The sequence below is a fragment of the Olea europaea genome, chromosome 7 (genome assembly GCF_002742605.1).
Source record: "Olea europaea var. sylvestris chromosome 7, O_europaea_v1, whole genome shotgun sequence".
NCBI lineage: Eukaryota > Viridiplantae > Streptophyta > Magnoliopsida > Lamiales > Oleaceae > Olea > Olea europaea.
In genome coordinates, this window is record NC_036243.1 from 20,490,923 (window position 1) to 20,515,276 (window position 24,354).

Below are 24,354 nucleotides of genomic sequence, written 5' to 3' on the forward strand. Positions count from 1 at the left end.
TTTATCCTTAAGTCTCATTTTTTTCCCATGAATTTAGTAAACTGGTCGTCTTTCGGAGCTAGACCATATTTAATCTCGTCATGATCACATACTTTTGCAATCCAAACCTAGTCAGATACCTTTGTACATTGAACCACAATTCGTTTGCTTTATCAGTTTGAATTGATTTGAATAATGATTGTTGAGTTAATTAGGCCGAGAATTGTATGTCAGGAATCTCGGTCGAGAACCTAAGCATGAGTTGCCGAAATCTTCTTGTTGTTGATCATCAAAATTCTCCATGACGATTTTTATATACTTGAAATTGCTTCTTTAGAAATGTGGGCACACAATCGTGTATTTTTGGGAACGCAAAATTCAAAATTCATCATCAAGAATAAGGTACAACATGAAAGCCAAAAAGTGTCAGATGATAATATTTCATACATGTTAATGCGGGCGGACACGTGTAATGTTGGAATGAATCAAAGCTGGACGTGTGAACCAAGGTACAATAAGAAAGCAAAAAAATGTCAGATTATAATATTTCATACATACTAATGTGAAACACAAGTGTAATGTTCGGATGAGCCAAAGTTGGACTTATGGACAGATGACTACGAAACTGATCTGTCGAGAAACTTTATATGTTAAGAAAAAGCTGACTATAACTGTCGTTCTCGACAGTCGACAAATTAATCTCGACAGATAACTCAACTCATCTATTGATATTCAGTCATTAGTCGAGAATAACTCAAGTGAACTATGGGGAATTACAATTCACCGTGACAAACATGTTACATAATAGATCTGTTGAGAAGTGTTGACCTACGCCATTGTGTTATAGAACCAAATTAGAACCATTTACTTGAATTCTAATTTCATTCAACAATTACAATAAAACTAATATTACCGTTAAAAGTAAATAATTAATTCTCTATAAATCAAACAGACATATGGAACAATGATGATTAGAATACCAACCAAATAGCTAAGCATCGAAAAACAATCTACTTCAGTTTCTTGCAATGGATAAATTTCTATTTACACCTGATCATAAGCAGTTTACCTTGATTGGTTTTCATGTCTCTTTTTATATTTGAATCATTAGGCGGTAAAATTTGGAATTAGGAAGGGATAGATAAAATCATTTCTACTATACGCATTCCTAGCAACCAGTTACAAAAGAACAACCAACAAGAGTGACATCAATCTCCGCTTAGCCCTCTCCCACTAAACACTAAGTTCCCGTAGGCTATAATTATTTTCTTTTCCTTCAATTTATGATAAGTATTTCTCCCAATTTACACAAAATATCTATACATAATTTTAACTTATTATGAGGATTTGACTGGACATGTGTCCAAAGAAAGAAGAGAAACAATACGTACATGTATCATACTTCTTACTTCTAAAAATGGGAGGATATATATACTAGGTAAACATTAAACAAGTATTGAATGCTATAAACTGATAAAATGGATACCACAAGAAACTGTTATGAATTAGTAATACAAGTTGCAAGTAAAATATCATCATCTAACAAAAGCAGCTAGTAAAGAAACATGAAACACTCTAGTGAGCTCAAGACTTAAAAAATGTATTAAAAAAAAAAAATCGTAGAAGTCAATTTTTAATTTAAAATATATAGCACGTAAAATATTCACAATCATCTGACCAAATCGGCTACTCATCTCCACATAGTAGGAGCCAAATAGACAATAAAAATATCACGACAATATTATAAAGCAAATGCATGATAAGATAAACAATGAAATTTCTTCCACATTACAGCATTGACTTTATAAAAGCAAGAAAATGTAAGCTGCATTATTAACATAGGAACGTGAAACTACCTTTACTTCTTAATTCAGAGATCATTAAGTAACATCCAATTTATCTACAAGTCAAAAGACATTTTTACTTGGAAGGGTAAACATAATCACCCTTAAAAAGCTAAAAATACACGATCCTTTAATACATAATCACCACCACTATTTTGAGTTTTTGATGAAGATCCCAAAATAAATCTCACATTAACAGAATAATCAGAATCAATTTGGGGCCAAAATTTGTTAGTTTGGGTGTTTAGTTAGTTAGTTCACTATACCAGTTTTTCCCTCCTATTTCTATTTATTTAATGTAGATGTACAGTTCATTTTTGAGAATAAGTTGAATACGAGATTTTTCATTTCACCAATTCTTCTTTATCCAATATGGTATTAGAGCAATAGCTTCTTCAGCTTCGCAATTAATTCCATCTGATTTGTCATGGCAGAGATTACAAATCAGATTTAGCAAGATCAAAATTCATCTTCATCAATGAGTCATTCCGCCGTTGATGATGTTTCCAGCCCGCATTATCTTCACCACTTAGATAGTCCTGGACTCATTCTGGTCTCATAGCAGTTGCATGTGAGAATTACACTTCCCGGAATCGAGCTAAGACTATAGTATTATCAGTAAAGAACAAATTGGGTTTTGTTGATGGATCCATCACTCGACCTGAAAGTAATACTAAACTCCTTAATTCCTGGATCCGTAACAATAATATTGTTATTTCTTGGATTCTCAATTCCATATCAAAGGAGATTTTAGCTAGTATAATCTACTCAGAATTTGCTCATGAGATTTGGACCGATCTCAAAAAGAGATTTCAACAAAGAAATGGTCCTCGAATCTTTCAATTAAGACGTGAATTGATGAACCATACACAAGGACAACAATCTGTCAGTGCTTATTTTACCAAATTAAAAACCATTTGGGAAGAACTAAGTAACTATAGACCATCGTGTTCCTGTGGAAAATGTAATTATGGAGGCAACAAGAAGTTAGCTGAGCATTATCGCATGGAATATATGATGTCATTCCTAATGGGATTGAATGACTCCTATGCCCAAGTCAGGGCACAATTGTTGCTTATGGATCCAATTCCACCAATAAACAAGGTATTTTCACTCATCTCATAGGAGGAACACCAAAGAGCCGTTAACATGAGCACCGAAGCCACTGATTCCTTGGCGTTCTAAGCTAAAAATGATGTTAGAAGGGCAGGCACGGTGCAATCTTACAATAAGAATCCAAAAAAGGACAGACCGGTTTGTACATATTGTGGATATGGAGGACACGTGGTTGATAAATGTTACAAACTCCATGGATATCCTCCAAGATATAAGCCAAAGTAGAAATCTGGTCCAAGCAATCAAGCAGGTTACAACTGTCACTCAAATAATGTTGTTGCTAATCAAATTTTTGGTTCTGTTCCAAATCAATCTCATGGCAACATTGAAGACTTCATGCAACATTGAGTTTTGATCAATGACAACATCTAATGAGTACGTTGAGTGCACATCTCACCACTGCTAAAGTAGAAGATGAAGGAAATAATGCAGATCATGTGTCAGGTATATGTCTATCTGTTTCCATTAGTCCAATAGTCAACTCTCCTGAGCACTGGGTGTTAGATTCAGGAGCAACTAGTCATGTTTGTTTCAGACGTGCATGCTTTCAAACTTTAAAAGCAGTACAAAATGCCTACATTACACTACCTAATCATGCCAGAATACCTGTACATTTTGTTGGAAGTGTTAAGCTTACCCCTGATTTAGTACTTGAGGACGTGTTATTTGTACCTCAGTTCTAGATAAATTTGTTATCTATTAGTGCATTAACCAGAAACTCATATATGAGCATCAGGTTTCTCACTGATCATTGTGATATTCAGGACCTATACAGCTTGAAGATGGCTGGCAGGGGTAAAAGAATTGGTGGTCTTTACATCTTTGATGCAACACGTAGTGAGATGAAAATTCAATGTAATTCCTCAAAATCTGTTTGTATTTTTGGTCCTATTGTAGTGCATAATGTAAACTCTTACACTTAGCATAATAGACTCAGTCATTTGTCCTTTAAAAGACTGGAGTATTTGAAGGATCAGTTGCATTTTAAGAATGACATTAAAAATGTTGATGTCCCATGTTCAATTTCTCCACTTGCTAAGCAAAGGCAGTTGTCATTTGTTTCACACAATCACTTATCCCCCAATGCATTTGATCTTATTCATGGTGATATTTGGGGCCCCTATAGTTCTCCAACACGTGATGGACACAGATATTTTCTCACATTAGTTGAAGATTGTACAAGATTTACTTGGGTTTATCTTCTGAAGCAAAAGTCAGATGTTCTTGCTATCATTCCTAAGTTTTTCAACTTGATTGAAACACAATTTCAGAAAGTTATTAAAGGCTTTAGGTCTGATAATGCTCCTGAGTTACGTTTCATGGAATTTTTTAGTTCAAAGGGTGTACTCCATCAATTTTCATGCATAGAAAGACCTGAATAGAATTCCGTTGTTGAGAGAAAGCAGCATCTACTTAATGTGGCTAGGGCTATATTCTTCCAGTTCTGGGGAGATTGTGTTCTCACAGCAACTTATCTAATCAATCGAACTCCATCACAAGTCATACAAAACCAGACACCATATTCCTTGCTATACAAAACCCCAGTAGACTATGATTTCCTCAAGGTATTTGGAAGCCTATGTTTTGCATCAACCCTTACATCTCATCGCCTTAAATTTCATCCTAGAGTAAGGGCCTGTGTATTCATTGGTTACCATCATGGTATCAAGGGATACAAATTGTGTGATATTGCTTCCAAAATCGTCTTTATGTCCAGAGATGTAGTGTTCCATGAGAACATCTTTCCCTTCCATACTATCTCTACCTCTCACGAAATCATTGACAACTTTCCCAATCTTGTTCTACCTAAATCTACTCCTGATATACCTACTCAAGGCCTAACTAATGATCTTACTCCCGACTGCCCTCCACCCTCAGAGTCCATTACAATCTCATCTACAACTCCAGTTCAGCAAAACCCCAGGAGATCACTTAGGACTAGTAGAACCCCCTTCATATTTACAAGATTACCATTGTAATCTTTTAGCTAACTCCCCTATTTCTCAGTCTTCATCTCAATATCCTTTAAGTAATTACCTTACCTACACAAAATCATCTAAGTCTCATAATAACCTCCTCTTCAATAACTCCTCAAACTTTGAACCTCAATTTTACCACCAAGCTGTGAAATATGATCAATGGAAGGATGCCATGGCTAATGAATTGGATGCAATGGAATTAAATAAGACCTGGACAGTCACTAGTTTGCCTAAAGGAAAGCATGCTATAGGCTACAAATGGGTGTACAAAATCAAGTATAAATCTGATGGAAGTGTTGACAGATACAAAGCACGTTTAGTTGCTAAAGGGTACACTCAATAGGAAAGGGTAGACTTCATAGAAACTTTCTCCAGTTGCAAAATTGGTGACTGTGAAACTCCTTCTTGCCATAGCAGCTATCAACAAGTTGCATGTCATTCAATTGTATGTCAATAATGCTTTTCTTCATGGGGGATCTCTTGGAGGAAATCTATATGGATTTATCATTGGGTTATGACCCTCCCATTCCTTCAGGCAAATAGGGGGAGCATTTGGTATGTAAACTACTTAAATCCATATATGGACCAAAGCAGGTCCCACGATAATGGTTTTCAAAATTTTCTCATGCCCTCTTGTTACATGGCTTCCACCAATCCAAGTTCGATTACTATTCATTCACTAAAGGTTGTGGCACTGATTTTGTTGCATTGCTTGTGTATGCTGATGACATAGTCATCACATGTTCAAATCTTCAAGTCATTGAATCTTTCAAATCATTCCTTCATGGTCAGTTTAAGCTTAAAGATCTTGGTAAGCTTAAATATTTTCTTGGATTGGAGATCGCAAGGTCACATCGAGGAATTGTTCTATCACAAAGACACTATGCTCCTTAGTTACTTGAAGACACGGTATTTCTTGGCTGCAAGCCTGCCACATTACCTATGGATCCCAAAGTTCGGCTGTGCTCCTTGAGGGGGAGCTACTAGAAGATAGTTCTATGTACAGAAGATTAATTGACCATCTACTTTACCTAACCATTTCCAGACCAGATATTATATTTGCTGTTCACAAACTTAGTCAGTTTGTATCTCAACCGCGGAAGCCTCATTTAACAGCCGTTCATCACCTACTTCAATACATCAAGGGAACTCCGGGCAAAGGTCTTTTGTTCTCTGCTAAATCATCTTTGCAATTGCGTGCCTTTAGTGATGCAGATTGGGGCTCTCATGTCTAGACTCTAGAAAATCTGTCACTGGTTTCTGTGTATTTCTTGGGGACTCTATGGTGTCTTGGAAGGCTAAAAAGCAAAGCACAGTATCAAGATCATTTGCTGAAGCCGAATATTGTGCATTGGCTTCTATTGCCAGTGAACTTGCATGGATACATCAATTACTTCTTGATTTTCACATAAAATCTGAGGGTCTAGCTATGATCTTTTGTGATAATCAAGCTGCTGTACATATTGCCAACAATCCCATTTTCCATGAAAGAACCAAACACATAAAGATAGACTGCCACTTTCTGAGAGATAAGATAAATGATGGTTGCATCAAGCTGCTTCCAGTTCGAAGTAATCATCAACTTGCTGATATCTTTACAAAACCGTTACCAGCAACCTCACTGTTCGATTTATTGTCCAAGATGGCTGTCATCAATTTGCACAATCCATCTTGAGGGGGAGTAACAGAATAACCGGAATCAATTTGGCGCCAAAATTTGTTAGTTTGGTTGTTTAGTTAGTTAGTTCACTGTACAAGTTTTTCCCGCCTATTTCTTTCTATTTAATGTAGATGTACAGTTCATTTTCGGGAATAAGTTGAATACGAGATTTTTCATTTCACCAATTCTTCTTTATCCAATACATATCACAAACACAAAACACAAATCAATTATCCAAAACAAATTTACAAATCACATATTGACAAAATCAAAAATCCAAGAGAGCATAAAAACGACCAACACGTTACAAAAGCAAACGAATTCACCCATTCAAAAATCACAAATAACAGGTTTTCAGATTCATAAATTCATGTATTCATCGTTCACGAAGGCTAAAATCATAATTAATGGAACGAAGTCAGTGGACGAGAAGAAAAATTACTAAATCAAAACTCTTAATGTATTGATCTTATCATTGTTTAGGGCTTCAACTGCAATTGACGATCAACTGTGGAGGACTGGAAACAAGTAGAAACAACAAGAGATGGGAGCAAGCTGAATCGTTTTCTATTTTCCCTTTCCAATCGTTTGCAGTTTTGCAGATTGTGATTTTTCCTTTCCAATCGTTGAATCACCGATAGGAGGGAGTCAGCTGTGGGATTTTCAATTGTGGGGTTACTGGGTTTTGCTTCAACGTTAGGTAATGAGAAGTGGGAGGTTCCTCTCGAGTACTTTTCCTTCCCAATCGTTGAATTGGCAGCAAAAGGGAGTCAAGGTCGGGGTTTTGAATCGTCGGGATAGTGGGTTTTGCTTTAGCGTGGGTAATGCGAGGTGATATGTTCTCTCGTGAATGTTGATGCCAGGGGTTGGTTGTTTCTATTGAACTGCTGGTTTATCCCTAAAATCGTGGTTTGGTTTTGGGTTTGTTAATTTTTTAATTTTTTTTTTTTGTTTTTCCAAAATTTTCATGTACAATTGTAAAGTAATTGGTTGTCAAATTTTTTTCCACTTTTTGTAGAACATTTTCCCTTCTAGTACAACTTTTTTATGTTGTCAACTAAAGGACTTGTGGGCATTTAAATTCTGTAGAGGGGTAAAAATGTCCAAAAATGACAATCTTGCAAAGACTTTCAAAAAGTGACATATTTGAAAATGTAAATCAAAAAATTGACATGTAGTGCAATTTCCTTTATAAGAAATTTTGATATCCAAATTAGCTACATCCCACCAAATTTAAGGGTCAAGGGTGCCGGAATTTTATGGCAAAGTATAAGTTAAGTAACGGTAACCTGACATATCAATTAATTGGCTAGTAATTTAATTCGTGCTACATAAATTATATAAATGAACATTTTTGTACATCATCTCATTATTACAAAAATGAAATTATTAATCTTGAAATGGAAGAAGGAAAAATTGGATTAAAAAACATAATTAAGTCCATAATTTCTCATCTAATTAATGAGCTCTAACCATGTTTAACTGGAGAGGCTTAGGTTGAGCCATGGTTCTTCTTTTCCACAAATTAATTTCCTTCCTTGGCTCCACCGCCACCCTGCCTCCGCCGGGACCACTTCCGGAAATCAATAGTGGCGCTGTGAAAGGAATATTTACTTCATGTTCTTCTCCCTCTGAATAGTATTCCCGTTCCTCCAATTCAATCTGTGCAGTTCTCCAATCAAAATTCACCAGTGTATGAGAATCTCGACTGCTGGAAAACCGGTTCGTCTGGCTGATACTCGGAGCCCGATCAAGTAGAGGCGGTCTATTACACTGATCAACTGATGCATCGTGTTTTCTTCTTTCGGGCTTTACAGTACTGGTCATGATATTCAAAAGCGTTGATTGTTTCTTCTCCAGCTCCGGCAGCGGCCCGATGAGCTTGATTCTGGGCTCGATTTCTTTAGCCAAGGAAACGTACTTGTTTCTACACAGATTCTTCTTGTGCTTGATTTGTCCCATGCATGAAATCTTGGGTGAAGTTGGCTCTTGTGTGTTATTTGATTTCCCTGATCGAGCTTCACCTGGAATTATAGACATAATCAGGGCGGAATACCCTCCGTTGAAATGGCTTTTAACTTTCTTAGCATTTGTTCCACTTGGTCTCTTATCTTTACCAGAGCAGAAAATAGGATTTTGAAATGAAACTGCTGCTTTTGGTAGAAACCCTAAAATCTTGTTCTTTGATTTATTAGTTGCTCGAGACTTCTCCATTTTTGCTATATTAAGCTTTCTCAGTCTCACTCTCTAATTATCCCAATATATAGTGAGAGAAGCTCCAAGCATGATTTGGTCAGAAGAAAAATATAAGACCGATTAAATAAGCTTTATTATTAATTTAATAATAAAACTTAGCTTATTCTGAAACATGTTTTTATCCCTCTGTATTACTACAGAATTCTAAATATTCATTCAATGGGCCAAGTCAAATGCTGAATGTATGCCGTACAACAAAAAATCAACATATAAAAAGTTTAGATTTGTCAATTTTTGATTACTTTAACCAAATATAGTAACGCGGCGTTTGAGAGCTATTTTTATGTAAAAATGTATTTTTCAATAGTAAATTAATGAGAAATGTGTGGTTGAAAAATAAGGAAATATTTTTTATTTACATATAATATTATTTTAATAAAGAATGTGTGGTTGAAAAGAAGAGAGATAAAAATGTATTTTGAAAAAAATAGGTACCAAATGGCTCCTAAATGTGTGATTGTGTCCAGATTGTAACGTTTTTTCTGCGGGTCAAAATTTACTCGACAAGAAATTTTAGTAACTTAAAAATCATTATGAGCCTGTTTGGGAGTGATTTTGAGAATTGATTTTTTGACCATTAGGAGAAAAGTGGGATCCACTTGTGAGAGAAGAAGTCAAAAATGACGGTTGGAATAGTGAAATAACGGTCAAAAAATCAATTTTTTGGGTGAAAAAATGGGGCCCAAACAGGCTCTATAATTATGACATCATTAGTATATTATTGGATGGTGTTTACATAAAGTGCCAGAATAACAAGAACACAAAGAAGTTATGTGACATGAAAATTAAATATACCTATGACTTTCAAACCAAAAAGGACAAAAAAAAAAATGGTTTCGGTTTCTATGTTCTTTTGCACATTTTGTCTGTATTTTCAACGGATTGATTCCTAAAAAAGATTAACAATATCATTTTTTTTGTCAAAATGTTGAATAAATTAGAATTGTTACAACTATCTTATGTCGTGTTCCAGAAATGAATAATATTCTTTTGTTATCTTATTTTATTAATTAAAATTTTAATTTAAGTCAAAGTCAACAGTAAATTTTAACAATGTGTTTGATGGGCCACAACTTTTTAATAACACATTTCATTAATTTTTATAAAAAAATTACTAAAAAGTTAATTTTAATCCCCACTGAACAAGTTAATTTTAATCCCCACTGAACAAGAGCTTAGTTCCATTAAATGTAGCCAACGCACAAAGGAAATTGACACTGCTGATGTTAAAAATTATCCTTTGACTTTGTCTTTGTTGAGAATATAGCGTCTCTTTGACTGGAATCCTCTTGAATATATTATAAGAAACATGGCATGGATTTCAAATTGTAAAATTTGCCGGCGGCATGTTTCGAGAATGCGGTTGGAACATATTGATTATAATTAATAGAGCGTGTAGGGATGTGAACAAATCAAGAGTGTTTTGAAGAGACTATTTAAATATAAAATAATTTCTATTTTCAAAAATTAATACTTAAAAATAATTATAAATCTTTGTTCTCGATGAGAATTTGTTGAAAGAATCCATTTTGTATCGATCCATTAGTAAAAGTGGTTTCATAAATGCGATAAATGCATGAATATAGCAAATTAATCTGATCATGGATGAGAGTTCCTATTTCTATTAAGAATTAAAGTTATGGTCTTTGCTGCTTTTCCTTTTAAAATTCCTGACTTTCATTTCAATTCCTTTATTGTAGTCTTCGTCATGCTTCCTGGCCTATTCGAGGCACATGCACAGGTCGTAGATGACACTCTATACAACGTCTCGAAGAGCACATTATGAGCTTCGTAGCACAAGAAGAATCGTATTAAACAAACAATTATAACTATCATAAGATCGACTTAAAGATGGTTATTTGATTATACTATTGCTGGAATACATCCTCTAAGTCCATATTGCAACGAATTTTGCAGTATCAAATTAAATCAAAATATTCAAATTGGGTACTAAAACGAAGGCCTCAATGTGTACTTCCCATATCATTAACATACGAAAGCCAAATGCCCCCCCAGGCGTAACCCAGTGGTGCAAAGGGTTGGAGTGAGGTAGTTTCAGTCTTGCTGGCAGTCGTAGTGTGAGAGTTCAATTTTTGAAATATGAAATTGAACTCTTTGTAGGCACCAGTGTAAGACAAGCTCTTGTTCCTTGGCCTGCTAGGGCACAACTCGCAATTTACTTCCCTCACAATACTCCAGAAACAGAGCGGTGGGAATCCTCAAGGTGGGGGTTCAATCTTTTTTTATTTTTTAACATACGAAAGCCAAAGGTAAATGCACAGTTCTTATGACGTCTCGAAACTAGGCTGCTCGATAAGAATCATACATTTTCTAACTTTGACTTTGAAATCCAACTTTTTCTTGTTAATTGCAATCAAGTCCCAACAAAATTCGTAATCTTCTTATCTAATTCAATTTAGCCATCAAACATTTATTTCAAATCGAGTTTCCTCCTCAATTTCTAATTAAAATAAAATGATAAATTTCTCAAATTTTGATTCATAAAGTCAGACTAACTTCTAAACACATTTTAATGAATTTTCAAGGCATAATAGATAAACATTTAAGATGGAAGGTAATTTTCTCAAATTCATCCTTCATTTATTATCTTTTTGACTTCTGTAGTGCTTCGCTACTATAAATTTATTTTTCAATACTTTTGATTCTTACACCAAATGGAGAACGAGAGAAATTTCTTTCTTAAATTAGGTCACAGGATATTGGAGAAGCACTTCTCCCCATGCAATGGTATTGTGGGGTGGAAGAAAATGGTTTCATTTTATTTGTTTTTATATTTTTTTCATTAATTTCTTTTTTTTCCTGATTTTATTTTATCTTAAATTTGATAAATCTGTCCCTGCAATAAAATAAAATAAAAGGAATTTCACGTTCATGTGCAAAACTAAGAACCAAAATCGACTAATTATGCACCTAATGGCATAGGTTAAGGACCTCAGTGCCAAAATCGAAAGGCTTGAGACCCAAACGTAAGAAGGAAAAAGGTTTGATACCTTTCGCTCCAATTTCCGCAAATGAGTCTGATTTCAGGGTTCTACTAATCCACGTGCTGCCCAGAGTCAGTAGGAACCAGAAATTGAAAAATGAAGAGCGAAAGCACAGTGACATATATACCCTCGCGTCAACTCGTTAACTCACCAACTTAACTGGTAAATTTAACAAATATCAAGTACTATATTGTCTTTTCGATTTTCCGTTTTCAAGTTCATCACCCCCTTAGTCCAGCAATTCAACAAATCTTTACAAGATTCCTTCTTCAAATCAATTCCCAAAATTATATTGAATTATTTGATTTGAATTTTCGATTTTTTGCTAGGGTTTTTGTTTTGGTTTTTCTTTAGTAAAAATGGCGAAGGGGAGGGGAATCCGGCATCAAGGGAAGAGATCCTCTACGGTGGCGTTGGTGCTATCAATGCTGTTAATGTTGACGATAGTGCTATTAATGCTTCTGGCTTTAGGGATCTTTTCTCTCCCCATCGGCTCCGACGAAGATTCGTCCATCGGCGATCGCATCAAACTGAAGCGCTTGAACTTGGACATGTAATTTTTTCTTATTTCTCTCTGTTTGTGTGTTTGTTTTTGGTGTGCATTATTGTTTACGATTTTTGTGGAAATATTTTTTGGGCGATAGAGGCAGAAGTGCTGAAGGGGAGGGATTGGGAAAAAGGGGCGAGCAGTGGACGGAGATTTTATCGTGGGAGCCCAGGGCTTTTGTCTACCACAATTTCTTGGTGAGTTTCGTTCTCGACAAATTTTCTTCATGTAGAATAACTTCTGCTGGTAATATTAGGAGGAAAAATGCTAGTGAACAATCGGATTGTCCCAATTATGGGTTTATGCCATTTTCTTCCCCGTGTTACTATTTTTCCTTTATGATTTCTTTGGTGCTATTTTCTTGAGCTTTGTTTTGAATTACAAACACCCTTCTTTTAGGAAGGCAAAATGCAAACAAGCTACGATTCAGTGCGCTTTCATCGTATTTGATCACGTTAGTTCCGTGTTGATGTGTTTCTTGGATCCCATTTGTAATTAGAATCTAGATAGATTAACCGTGCTCTATAGGTGTCATAGAATCAGGGCTGTGGAACTGTATTTAGAAATGCTTGTATTTGATTTCGAACATGCATTTTATGGATTATGATATTAAGAACTTAGTTTCGTGCAACCATATGTTGTTTAAGTTATAAACCAATTTATCTGAACTATTGTTTCAACTGATTTTATAATGCATTGACTAACAGTCCAAAGAAGAATGTGAGTATTTGATTAATCATGCCAAGCCTCACATGGAAAAGTCAACCGTTGTAGATAGCAAAACTGGGAAGAGTAAGGATAGCAGGTTTGCTCTTCCTGAATCCCTCTATTACTTTCATATGCTTTCATTTGAACAAGCAGGAGTTTATTATAATCAGTTAATTTTATTTTCTCCCTTAATCTGGAATCTTATTGTTAACAACATTATATTGTAGGGTTCGCACAAGTTCTGGAATGTTTTTGAGGAGGGGACGAGATAAAGTGATCAGAGCTATTGAAAAAAGAATAGCAGACTATACGTTTATTCCTGTAGGTATGAAAATCACATCAATACAATTTACTAGGGCATGTTTTGCTGTTTTTCTGGTACCGAGAATTATTCATACCTGCAGGTGTGATACTCACATCAGTACAATTTAATAGGTCATGTTTTGCTGTTTTTCTGGTTCAGAAAATTATTCTTTTTACTAAAAGTCCTTTCTCCCTCTCTCACAAATTTTATAATGATTATGTGTGCAAATAACATGCTAGAAGCCTCCTTTCAGTTAATACATTTGAAGATTTATAACATTGAAGGTTGGGAGACCTTGTCTAATATATACACAGTTGATAAACATCATATAGTTGTTAGGTGTGCATGATATTGTGAGATGGTACTTGATTTCTAGTTGCCAAAAGGCTTCTCAGAAATAAGTTTTTGCATATGAATTGCATAATTTGCAAAGAAAATGACAGAAGTGACCTGTTCAATTTCAGAAGAAACAATTAGATTAAAATGAACTTATGTTACAGTGCAGTGAAATAAAGGCAAGATACTTAGAGATGTGGTAAGTTTCCATGTTATGATTTGCCTTATCTCGGGAGACACAATTTTTTTCTTTTTCTTTCAAGTGATGAAAACAAACAGCTACTGGACAAACTATCATTTTGCTTAGTACTGACGTTAGGATGTACACAATTTGAGTTGGCTTCTGCTGTTATACATTCAGCTGCCCCTGATGTCTTGCTCTTAGTTCATCCTCTTCTTTCACACCTCTGCTTGGTAGCTGCTAGATTAACAATCTATGATATTGTAATGGATTAGCAGTTATATTTGTATAGTGCATATTTCAATTTGTTTTCACACATCTTGGCTTCATGTTATTTCTCACAATTCAAACAATTTGATTAGTTACTAATTTTGGTAATGGAATAAATCGTAGACTAATTGAAATTTTTAGAAATTTTCAACTTTCCCTTTCTTTTGCTGCCCATGTTGTTAGCAGGGCATCACATGATCCCCTTTTCATAATATATCCAAACTTCTAGTATTCTCTTCGTTCATATGACTTACTGCAGATCATTGATTGATCAAACTTAAACTGAATTCTCAGAGCATGGAGAGGGTCTGCAAGTTCTGCACTATGAAGAAGGGCAAAAATACGAACCTCATTTTGATTACTTTCTTGATGAATTCAACACTAAAAATGGGGGCCAACGCATAGCTACGGTTCTAATGTATTTGTAAGTGCACTCACAATGGTTAAAATTTGTGGTACTTATTCTTTTAATAAAGTCCTAATAATGTTTCTGTTGTTCCTTTTCTGGTTCCTTTCCAACTAATCAGGTCAGATGTTGAAGAAGGGGGTGAGACAGTTTTTCCTGCTGCGAAGGGAAATTTTAGCTCGGTGCCAGGGTGGAATGAAATGTCGGAATGTGCTAAAAGAGGTCTTTCAGTTAAACCAAAAATGGGTGATGCGTTGCTTTTCTGGAGCATGAGACCTGATGCCTCTTTAGATCCATCAAGCTTGCATGGTGAGTTCTATTGGTCTGCACTCACAATTTTTAGTTATCAAAGACAGAGCAAGAAAAAGTGTTAACAGAAATATTAGTTTGGAAGTGAAAAATGAAAATGTTCTAATTCGATTTCAGGGGAAAAAATAAAATAAAATTGTGTACTATCAGGGGCTTACATTTATACCTTTGACAGAGCTAGACTTTAGAGTTCCTAATTATCATGTGTTGAAATTTGATTCCAGGAGGTTGCCCAGTTATCAAAGGGAATAAGTGGTCATCCACCAAGTGGATACATGTTGGCGAATACAAGATCTAGCAAATTTGTAAGGTACCTTCAAATCTGTGGTAGTTAATTGCAGCCACATTGCATCATTTCTTTTTCATGTTTGAGGAAACTTTCTTCAATTCAGTGCCTTTCCTCACTCATCTCCCTTAACGAACAACAAAGCCATTGAGAAATTACCAAATTAAAATTCGCCTTGTTACAACCTACATTCATATTTTTCTTAATATATACAAGTTAGGGGTCTGCGATGATGCTGATGCAGATGCTGGCATTTTTGCCTGTCTTGTTAATCTTTGCCCTTTTTTAGCAAGGCATTGTATTTGAACAAATATTTAAGTTACATACTTGTGGAATCACTTTCTAGTTGGTAATTAGACTTCTTGTCTCTGTAATCATGTCAAGATAACTTGAACTGGCCAAGCATGAAGTTAAAATTAGTCCATAATAATACTGTATGTAATTTGTAGGATCTGATAAAGTGGTCAACTGCTTTCCAGATGATCCATTGGAAACATCTTCTGGTTCTCCTTCTAAATCTATAATATATCGCGCCTTGAGGGCTCACAACATATGTTGATTGTTTAATTTGGCCTAACGGGAAGTGTGTAAAGGGCATTGTTTGCCCGTTCTTGTTATCTACAAGGAACTGACAATGTCTTCACATCTGTTTCTGAAATCAGGTTTTTTAGGTCTTGATTCACACAGGACCACATCTTTTTCTATTTGAAATTGTTGTTCTTGTTTTGTCTTTGATTCATCAATTCCAAATTTTCATTTTTATTCAAATGAAACGTGGAATTTTTTATTTTTTTTTTCGCACTCTATTATAATGATTTGACACGATGAATACGTGGAATTGAGTTAATTATGCGTCTTACATTCATAGCAACTTGATTCTTGACCAAAATCTTACAGGTTTCTAATATATGGACGGTGCTTTCTCAAACAATACTGATCCTACAGCTGATGCTTCTTAAATTTTGACAGGCTTTTGTATCTTTCTACTATAGTACTAAGGTAGGAAATATTGCCTCTTACCTGAAGAAATAAGAGGGTTACATTATCAAGAATATTATATTATGAGAGAAAAAGTGAATGAGTTTTCAGCTAAAGAAAGATGTCCTGTGTACTTCGTACTTCTACCTTGTCTCTGTATATTGTTGTGTTCTAAATGTTGGAAATTTACTGACAAATTCAATTATTCTTTGGGAAGTGCCTGCCTAATGGTTAAATTACGTGTTTTCTTGATTATATACAATACTTTCCCCTTTAATATTATGCATATTAGAAATTGGCGTACCATCATTTTTTTTTAAGTTGCGTAGAAATCGTACAAAATAAAAGGAGAAATGTGATACAAAATGGAAATTAGAAAACTTCGGCCCTGTTATCTTTAACGTTTTCGGGCCGTTTTTTGTTTTCGATTTTTCAAAACGGTGAAAACGTGTTCTCTTTCCCGTTTTCGAAAACGAATTTTCGAAAACGAAAAAAAAATTTGTGAAGAAAACACAAAACGACTTTTTTGTCGTTTTGGGCGTTTTCAGTGTAAAACTTGAAAAAATTGAAAACACGGGAAACACCCTCTATTTTTTAATTTTATTTTATTATTACTTTTTTTTTGAGGAGGTGGTGTGGTGATTCTCAAAATTTAAATTTTTTTTTTTTTTTTTTTAGGTGGTGTTGTGGTGATTCTCAAAATTTCAAAAAAAAAAAAATTCATTTTTTTTTTGTTTTGAGAAACTAACAAAAAGAACGCATTTTCAACAATTTCAAAACAAACACTCAAAACACAAAACTCAAAATGAATTCAAAACTCAAAACACAAAACTGAAACACAAAGAGAACACCCCCTTCATTTCCGATTTTACGAGAATTTTTATGAAAGCTGTTTTGCTGCTATGGGAAGTTAGCCCCTTGAGCTTCCCACTTCAATACCAAAAGGACTATAACTACATATGGAAGTGGTAAACAGCTCCGGCACAGTTACTTCGGGAAGGTAAGCCAGCACCATATTGTAAAAAATTTAGTGTAGAATCATAATAGATAGCAGTAATAGGCTTGTATTCTGGTCGACTTAGGTGGATTAATCCTTCCTTTCTCCCGCGCACATAAGTTGTGCATGGCACGAACTTGTCGGTGTGGTTACAGAGGCTGGTAACCAGGTCGAGAAAGTTGAGGTTGGAGACAAATTAGGCGTTGGATGTTTGGTCGGATCATGTGAGGAATGCCGGTCTCGAAAATTATTGCGGTGAACTGATAGCCGTAAGGATGTAGATGGCACCAGCGCACAAGGCGGTTACTCTGATATCATGGTGGCTAATGAACACTTGAATATTCGTTGGCCCAAAAACTTTCCCCTTGACGCTGCTATGGACTTGACAAGCCTGACTGCAGATAGGCATCATTGGCTTGAGGGGCAGGTGCTGACGCCTTTTTGATTAGCCGGGGTGCAAAAGGAAATGCAGGCTGCGGTTGGGACATTGGATCTTGGGATAATTGATACTGTCTCTGCAGTTTTCTTGAAGATTGATGGAAAGCTGATCATGGTTGAGCTGCCGATGTTCCCCTTGCTTAAAATGGGGTCGAAGATGGTGGCTGGCAGTGCGATTGGGGGACTGAAAGAGACACAGGTGATGATTAATTTTGCAGCCGAACACTATATATTGCCGGACGTCATCACTCTAATGGATTATGCAAAAACGTGATGGAACCACTTTCGAAATCTGATGTTATCGATGTAGGGAAAACCTTGAAAGCAGAATAAGTGAATTTAGCTGAGCGGTTTCTTCAAATTATCTTCTTCAGTTGAAAGATCGAAACTTCTGATACGTACTTATAACCCTGTATTTGCATGCGATTTTGCTTACCATTATCTTGAGCCTCGCTTATAACATTCTTATTTCGGGATGTTAGAAGCGCAAAAACTCAGAAATAGAGAAAATAAGTGCCTGTGAAATCTTGTTCTTATCCATATGCATCAAATTTTGTACAGTATGAGTACATCACACGCGATATACATCAAGAATATTAACTAGCTAATCTTTGTCCTCCAGAATTCCCTTTCTCGTAATAGCGCCAATTTGCTGACTCGTCTTAGTTGTCCACAGTTCCCTTTCTCATCATAGCTACGAATTCGTCATAATTAATCCTCCCATCCTGTGAAGTAAAAATGGATTAATTACCCCCTAATGCGCGAATTATTATAAAATAAAATCACCTTGAGCCGATGAGTTCAAAGAAGAATAACTTACTCTATCAGTATCTACATCATCAATAACCTCGTTGATTGTAGCTTCATCTCCCATGCCATATTGTTGCATTGCTTGTCTAAGCTCATCTCTGGTAATATATCTGTTGAATCCAAAACAAATAATTATAAGACAACTAGAATTACTGATATCACGAGTGATATCTGATTTACTTTAGTATTGATATTCATCACTCAGTACACAAATACATACCCATTACCATCCTTGTCAAAATACCGAAAAGCCTTGTACAAATGCTCTTCTTTCTCGAGTCTATGCCGATGCATGGTCACAGTAACAAATTCAATGTAGTCTATAGTTCCGTTCTTGTCAACATCAGCCTGGAAGTAGAAATAACATCATCCAATATCTCGAATTTCTATAATGGCTTTACGCGAATAGTATCATTGATAAAACTATATCAACTCGAGTACATGAATTGGAAAGTGTAGATATATACTAACAGAAGGAGATATGAGACTAGTAAAATTCTTACAGCTTCCATTAGCTGTTGTATTTCTGCCTCAGCGAGCTTTGAGCCTAGCTTAGACAACCCTGTTTTGAGTTCTTCAAATGTAATTGTACCACTTCGATCGGTGTCCATGTTTTCAAACATTTGTTTCAATCCCTTGATGTCTTCTTCTGAAAGGTTTTCTGCAATAACCTTAAGGCCAATACAAATTTCAGCTATGAGGAAGCTCCAAAAGGAGGTATCTCGAGTTTTGTTAGTTTTTATCCTTTTAATCTTTTGAAAGGCTGTGTACTCTTCCTTAACTGAAAACGTTTAAAAAATTGCCAATCTTAATATACCTTTAATGCAAGTCTCTTCAGCTTGTTCATTGCTCTGAACTGTTTCATCCTGATTAGAACAGCACTATCAATAGGTTTATCTGATGCTTCACCGTCTTCTTTGAGCCACGGATGTTCTGGTTCACAAATCATTATCAAAAAATATTAAAACTTTGGATAAAATAAAGGTAGTTGCTCTAGAGTCTTAAAAAACTTATTTTTACTCGAATCCAGTTTATCTGCTGCTCGAAAAAAAATTCTTCATTTAGAGTTCCAGTACAGAAAAGTAACAACAGAAAGACTTGTTTTGCATACCAAGGGCTTCGGCTGCAGTAATCCTCTTTTTAGGCTCCATCGTCAACATTCTCCGGATAAGATCCTTTGCACCCTTTGATATAGAAGGCCAGGGTGAAGTTTGGAAATCCACATAACCATCTGAAATTGCTTCAAGTATTCCTTTATCTGTCTCTGAAGCACAACACAATTCTTAAGCCAATTAATTTGCCGTATTGGTGGTGGAGAATAATTAATATAGATAAGATAAACCCGACTTTTATTTTTCCACGGTGTTCTATAATCACTGGAAAAGTCATTACCTATGAGGTGCATCATCACACTGATGAATAAATGCTAAAGCACTTCATCGTTGACAAACAAGAACTCAAGCGTTCACAAAAAATAGAAAAAAAATCAAGCAATTATCCTCAGTTTAGATGATTATTGTGATTGAACTTACCAGACCAAAATGGAGGAAATCCACATAAAAGTATATACAATATGACTCCCGCACTCCAGACATCTACCTCCTTCCCATAGCGTCTTCTTAGCACTTCAGGCGCCACATAGTACGCGCTTCCAACGATGTCTCTGTAATCCTTACCTGGAGAGAATTATGGAACAAAAAACAGCTTTCTAATCTATGGATTTTTTTATTTTTTTTTAAAAAGTACAAAAAATCACATTGCAAACTTGCAGTATTTATATTCCATAAGCTAATGAAGCAAGAGCATTGATTTGCAGGCTACTCAGTCTACAAACAATACAAAACGTGTTTCTTTACACTAAACTTGTTCAGCGAAACACATGAAGTTGCTCGACTGCCTAATCCATTCAGTGGCAAATGAAATTGGTTCATCTGTAGTAAACATTGGATCCTAGAGACCGCCAAAGAAATAGAAATCAACTCAATCCTGATCACTTTCATCAAATACTGTACACTGTAGACATATTTTTTTATTTAATTATGAAGAAAGCCTAATGAAAGTTTATGTTGATTTTGAACAAAGGATAATTTATAACCGTTAATATTGTGACCCAAATTCCGTTGGAAAGTGGTGTTTTGATAGAACATGTTTGAGAGGTATGAGAAGTTTTGGGGCAGCACTTGGGCACTTGAGTGCCATACATGCGGCGCTAGAGTACTGAAGCTGCCAAACGCTTGCAGTTCGACTACTGCTTGAGCTCCATGCGCCGCTAGTGTGGCGCAAGAAAATTTGTTTCCTTCTTTTGACAAGGTTTTTAATAATCTTTTCATCTAAAACATATTCTTTTTGAGTCCTCTATATACACCACGAAATTTTTAGCTTTCACATGACTTTATGAGTTAGATAATATTGAAAACACAATATTTTGTATTCTTTCTTCATATTAATAAATTCTCCATACCTCTTGTATTGTGATTGTTATTTCATATTTTGCCATATACCTCATTATTCTCTAACAAGTGGCGTTAGCACGCATGACTACTTGGTTAGATTTGTTAACAAATGGTATCAAAGCCAAGTGCGTTGTTCTTCGCGAGTTTGATTTCCTTTAGGGATGGTAACCTTGGAGTATGATATTTTGATTTTGGATCGCAATACAAGATTCTCGTTGTGGCTAGTGAAGATACAAATAGTGCTTGTTCATATGGGCTTGGACTATGCTTTGTTGAGAATTGACAAAATGCCCTCAAATTGGTCAATGAAATAGAAACAACTTAAGGATTGAAAGGACCTATCACATATTTATCTTCATCTTTCGAATTATATTCTTTTGGACGTTTTGAATGAGAAAATCGCAACTACGTTATGGTTGGAGTTGGGGCAATTGTGCATGACTAAGAGTCTAACTAACAAATTGTACCTGAAGCAGCGTTTATATTCTTATCGTATGATAGAAGGTACATTGTTAGAAAATCTTCTTGCCATATTTAAAGAAATAGTCGCTGATTTGGAAATCTTGGGGGTTAGGTATGAAAAAGATGATTTAGATTTGATTTTATTGTATTCATTGCCAGTTTCATATATGTCATTTAGAGACACGATATTATGTAATCATGATACACTCACTGTTGAGGATGTTTATCATGTTTTATTTTCAAAGGAAAAGATTAATCATCTCGTTGGATCTAAGGCTTATGGAGAATGCCTTGTTCTTCATGGTGATTATGAGAGAAATAGTTTAAAGTCTAACTCTGGTAATAAAATTTGTAACTATTGCAAGAAGAAGGGACCCATTAAAAAAGACTGCTACAAGCTACAGATTATAGAAAAAATGGCTATAATTAAGAATGGAAAGCAACTAGAAACATTAGGTGAAATCGATGTTGCAGAAATTACTACAGTGATGAAGGGTTTTGATTTTTTGATTTTATTATTATTATTATTATTTTTTTTTTACGACGACTCCTGACCTAACAAGAATTAGATTATTGATACAACTTACATTTTTCTTGTATGTCCTACTCGGGATTTGTTTTCAACATATGAAACGGTTTGACAAGAAATCTTGGTAATGGGTAACAACAAACTTTGTAAGAAAGCTAGTATTGGAAAGGTCAGGATTAAGATATTCGATGGATGGTCAGAACACTTGATGAGGTGAGATTTGTTCTAGATTTGAAGAGAAATCTTGTCTCCTTGAGTACTTTTAATTCAAAATGATACAAGTACACTGGTGAAGGTGGAATCCTGAAGGGTGGTAAAGGTACCCGTGTTATATTATAGGGAGAGATAAGGTTCCAGTTGTATATCTTGAAAGGTCGTGCAGAATCTTAGAAGATCAATCAGCAGAGGTTTGGTACTTTAATGGATATTTAATTTGGTACAATACCGTTGCAGTTTGGTTTGTAGTCCATGTTGAAGTATATAGTGCAGTTGAGTTCAGAAGTTATACTGCTTTTTCTCCACCACCAGCGGTGCCATCGTATTCAATTGCTACCCAGGAGAGATATTAGGCTTCCACAAAGGTACGGGAAAATTGATTTAGTTAAGTATGCTTTAAGTGTTGTTAAAAGTGTTGAGTCTAGAGAAGAACCTTCTACAAAAGCATTTTGTGGTATTGATTTCGTTTCGGGGCGTCGTTTTGCCCTGTGTGGTGATTTATTTTGTGACTTTTGTTGCTGCTTGTGACAATTCGAGCAAATCTTGATTCCCGAGGTAATTCTGCTAGCAGTGCTTAGATTTAGTTGATTGGATTTGTCCTAGTTAGACTTTGTGAAAGAGGAGGAGAATTTTTTGTTAGAAAGTTTTGTTGAAAAGCCATTAGTTTATTCCTTGTAGTCGAATTTATCTCTAGGTAGAGAATTTCGAAGCTTTGTTCGTTGTAGTGAAAATTGTGTCAAGGTTGAGATTTGTTAACACTTTAACCCAAATTTCGTTGAAAGTAGTGTTTTGATTGAAGAATGCTTTATAGAGGTATTGGAAGTTTTGAGCAGCAATTGGGCGTTTGGGCGCCCGGATAACTTAAGGTGTCTGGAATCAATTTGGACCTAAGCACCATACAAGTAGCTTCTGAGCGCTAACGTTGCCATCCACTTACCGCTCGATTATTGTTTGAGAGCCGCATGCCGCTCGAGCAGCGAACATATCCGAACAAAATTTATTTTCTTTTTAAGCGCGATTTTTTATCCTATTTCCATCTAAAATATATTCTTCTGAGTCTTATATATACTCCACAAAATTATTGGCTTTCATATGACTTTGTATGAGTTAAAATATTGCAAATACGATATTTTGTATTCTTTCTCCATATTAATAAATTCTCCATTCCTTTGCCAAATCTCTCGTGTTCTTGTATTGTGATTGGTACTTCAATTTTGTCATATACCTTATTATTCTCCAACAAGTGGTATTAGCAAACATAATTACTTGGCTAGATTTGTTAGCAATAATTGTACAATATAATCTCTGATTCACTTAAATACAACACAGAGGCAACTGGAGTAGAAGCTGGCTTGGATCTCTGTTTGTCTAGATGATAGCATTGCTATGTTGGATTTTTAACCTAAATTAGATTGGATTTTTTGGGGAAAATATTGTTTCCTTTATTGCATGCTTTTTTATTTAAAAAAATATATTATTTCCTTTATTCAACGCTTTTTTATTGGAAAAATATTATTTCTTTTATTCCATGTGATTTTTTTTTTCAAATCTTGTTTCCATCTTTATGATGTTTCTCAGGTTTGACATATATCCCTATAAATAATAGACTCTTTTTACAAGTTTTGTATTACTGAAATATATAATAATTATGTACGCATACTTATTTTGTTTGTTTTAACCATATTCGTCAATTAAATAAAATACTCTGTTTATCTGCCAATCAATTCTTAAACTTTTATTTTGTTGTTTATGATCATATATTTCATATCGTGTCATATATATTACCTCAATTCGTTTTATTTCCAACAAGTGGTATCAGAGCTATTAATTATGATTTGTACGAGGTTTTTGTTATTGATGGTAGCCATGAAGTATAAAATTCTGCTCTTAGATTAGAATACAAGATTCTGTTTGTGGTAAGTAAAGATGCAAGCTGTACTCCCTGAGATGGATTTGAATGATGTGTTGTTGGGATTCAAACAAAATGCCCACAACTTGGACGATGGAGAAGAAATAACAGAAGGATCGGAAAGCACTTTCACATATTAATCTTCATCTCTCTAACAATATTTTTCATGATGTTTTGAAGAAGAAAACGACAACTACATTGTAATTGAAGTCAAAGAAATTGTACATGACTAAAAGTCTGACGAATAAATTGCATCTAAATCAAAGGTTGTATTCTTATTGCATGGCAGAAGGCAGATTTTCGGAAGATCATCTAGCTGTGTTCAATGAGATTGTCACTAATTTGGAGACTTTTGAGGTAAAGTTTGATAAAGAAG

At 35.1% G+C, this 24,354-nt stretch overlaps 2 protein-coding genes and 1 pseudogene across 7 annotated transcripts; 2 read left to right on the plus strand and 1 right to left on the minus strand.

The window, feature by feature from the left end:
- The first annotated feature begins 11,921 nt into the window (after positions 1-11,921).
- Positions 11,922-16,369, plus strand: LOC111397368 (probable prolyl 4-hydroxylase 3). 6 transcript variants are annotated; one of them, XM_023024262.1, is made up of 9 exons: positions 11,922-12,001; positions 12,169-12,392; positions 12,484-12,583; positions 13,094-13,191; positions 13,322-13,419; positions 14,480-14,609; positions 14,713-14,900; positions 15,125-15,210; positions 16,084-16,369. In XM_023024262.1, exons 2-8 carry the CDS (start codon positions 12,199-12,201, stop codon positions 15,196-15,198), a joined length of 882 nt encoding a protein of 293 aa, XP_022880030.1. In that variant the 5' UTR covers positions 11,922-12,001; positions 12,169-12,198; the 3' UTR covers positions 15,199-15,210; positions 16,084-16,369. The 6 variants fall into 6 exon arrangements, with proteins under 6 accessions (XP_022880030.1, XP_022880031.1, XP_022880035.1 ...); XM_023024263.1 differs by having other exon boundaries at positions 11,923-12,001; positions 12,194-12,392; XM_023024267.1 differs by lacking the exon at positions 11,922-12,001 and having other exon boundaries at positions 12,056-12,392; positions 12,490-12,583.
- Positions 16,370-17,123: 754 nt separating this feature from the next.
- Positions 17,124-18,016, plus strand: LOC111398045 (annotated as a pseudogene).
- Positions 18,017-18,113: 97 nt separating this feature from the next.
- Positions 18,114-21,197, minus strand: LOC111397369 (calcium-dependent protein kinase 29-like). Its single transcript, XM_023024268.1, has 7 exons — positions 19,942-21,197; positions 19,521-19,673; positions 19,227-19,342; positions 18,913-19,080; positions 18,630-18,757; positions 18,420-18,519; positions 18,114-18,324 (listed from the first exon to the last, which is right to left on the minus strand). Exons 2-7 carry the CDS (start codon positions 19,567-19,569, stop codon positions 18,262-18,264), a joined length of 624 nt encoding a protein of 207 aa, XP_022880036.1. The 5' UTR covers positions 19,570-19,673; positions 19,942-21,197; the 3' UTR covers positions 18,114-18,261.
- Positions 21,198-24,354: the final 3,157 nt, after the last annotated feature.

What these genes read in the sequence shown, in the direction of transcription:
- LOC111397368 (XM_023024262.1), top strand. Translation starts at nt 12,199, where the DNA reads ATGGCGAAGGGGAGGGGAATCCGGCATCAAGGGAAGAGATCCTCTACG. An exon ending in AAGCGCTTGAACTTGGACAT is followed by an intron (nt 12,393 to 12,483) that starts GTAATTTTTTCT and finishes TTTGGGCGATAG; the next exon opens with AGGCAGAAGTGCTGAAGGGG. An exon ending in GGGAAGAGTAAGGATAGCAG is followed by an intron (nt 13,192 to 13,321) that starts GTTTGCTCTTCC and finishes ATTATATTGTAG; the next exon opens with GGTTCGCACAAGTTCTGGAA.
- LOC111397369 (XM_023024268.1), bottom strand. Translation starts at nt 19,569, where the DNA reads ATGTTGACGATGGAGCCTAAAAAGAGGATTACTGCAGCCGAAGCCCTT. An exon ending in TACTGCAGCCGAAGCCCTTG is followed by an intron (nt 19,343 to 19,520) that starts GTATGCAAAACA and finishes TTTGTGAACCAG; the next exon opens with AACATCCGTGGCTCAAAGAA. An exon ending in ATGATGTAGATACTGATAGA is followed by an intron (nt 18,325 to 18,419) that starts GTAAGTTATTCT and finishes TTTACTTCACAG; the next exon opens with GATGGGAGGATTAATTATGA.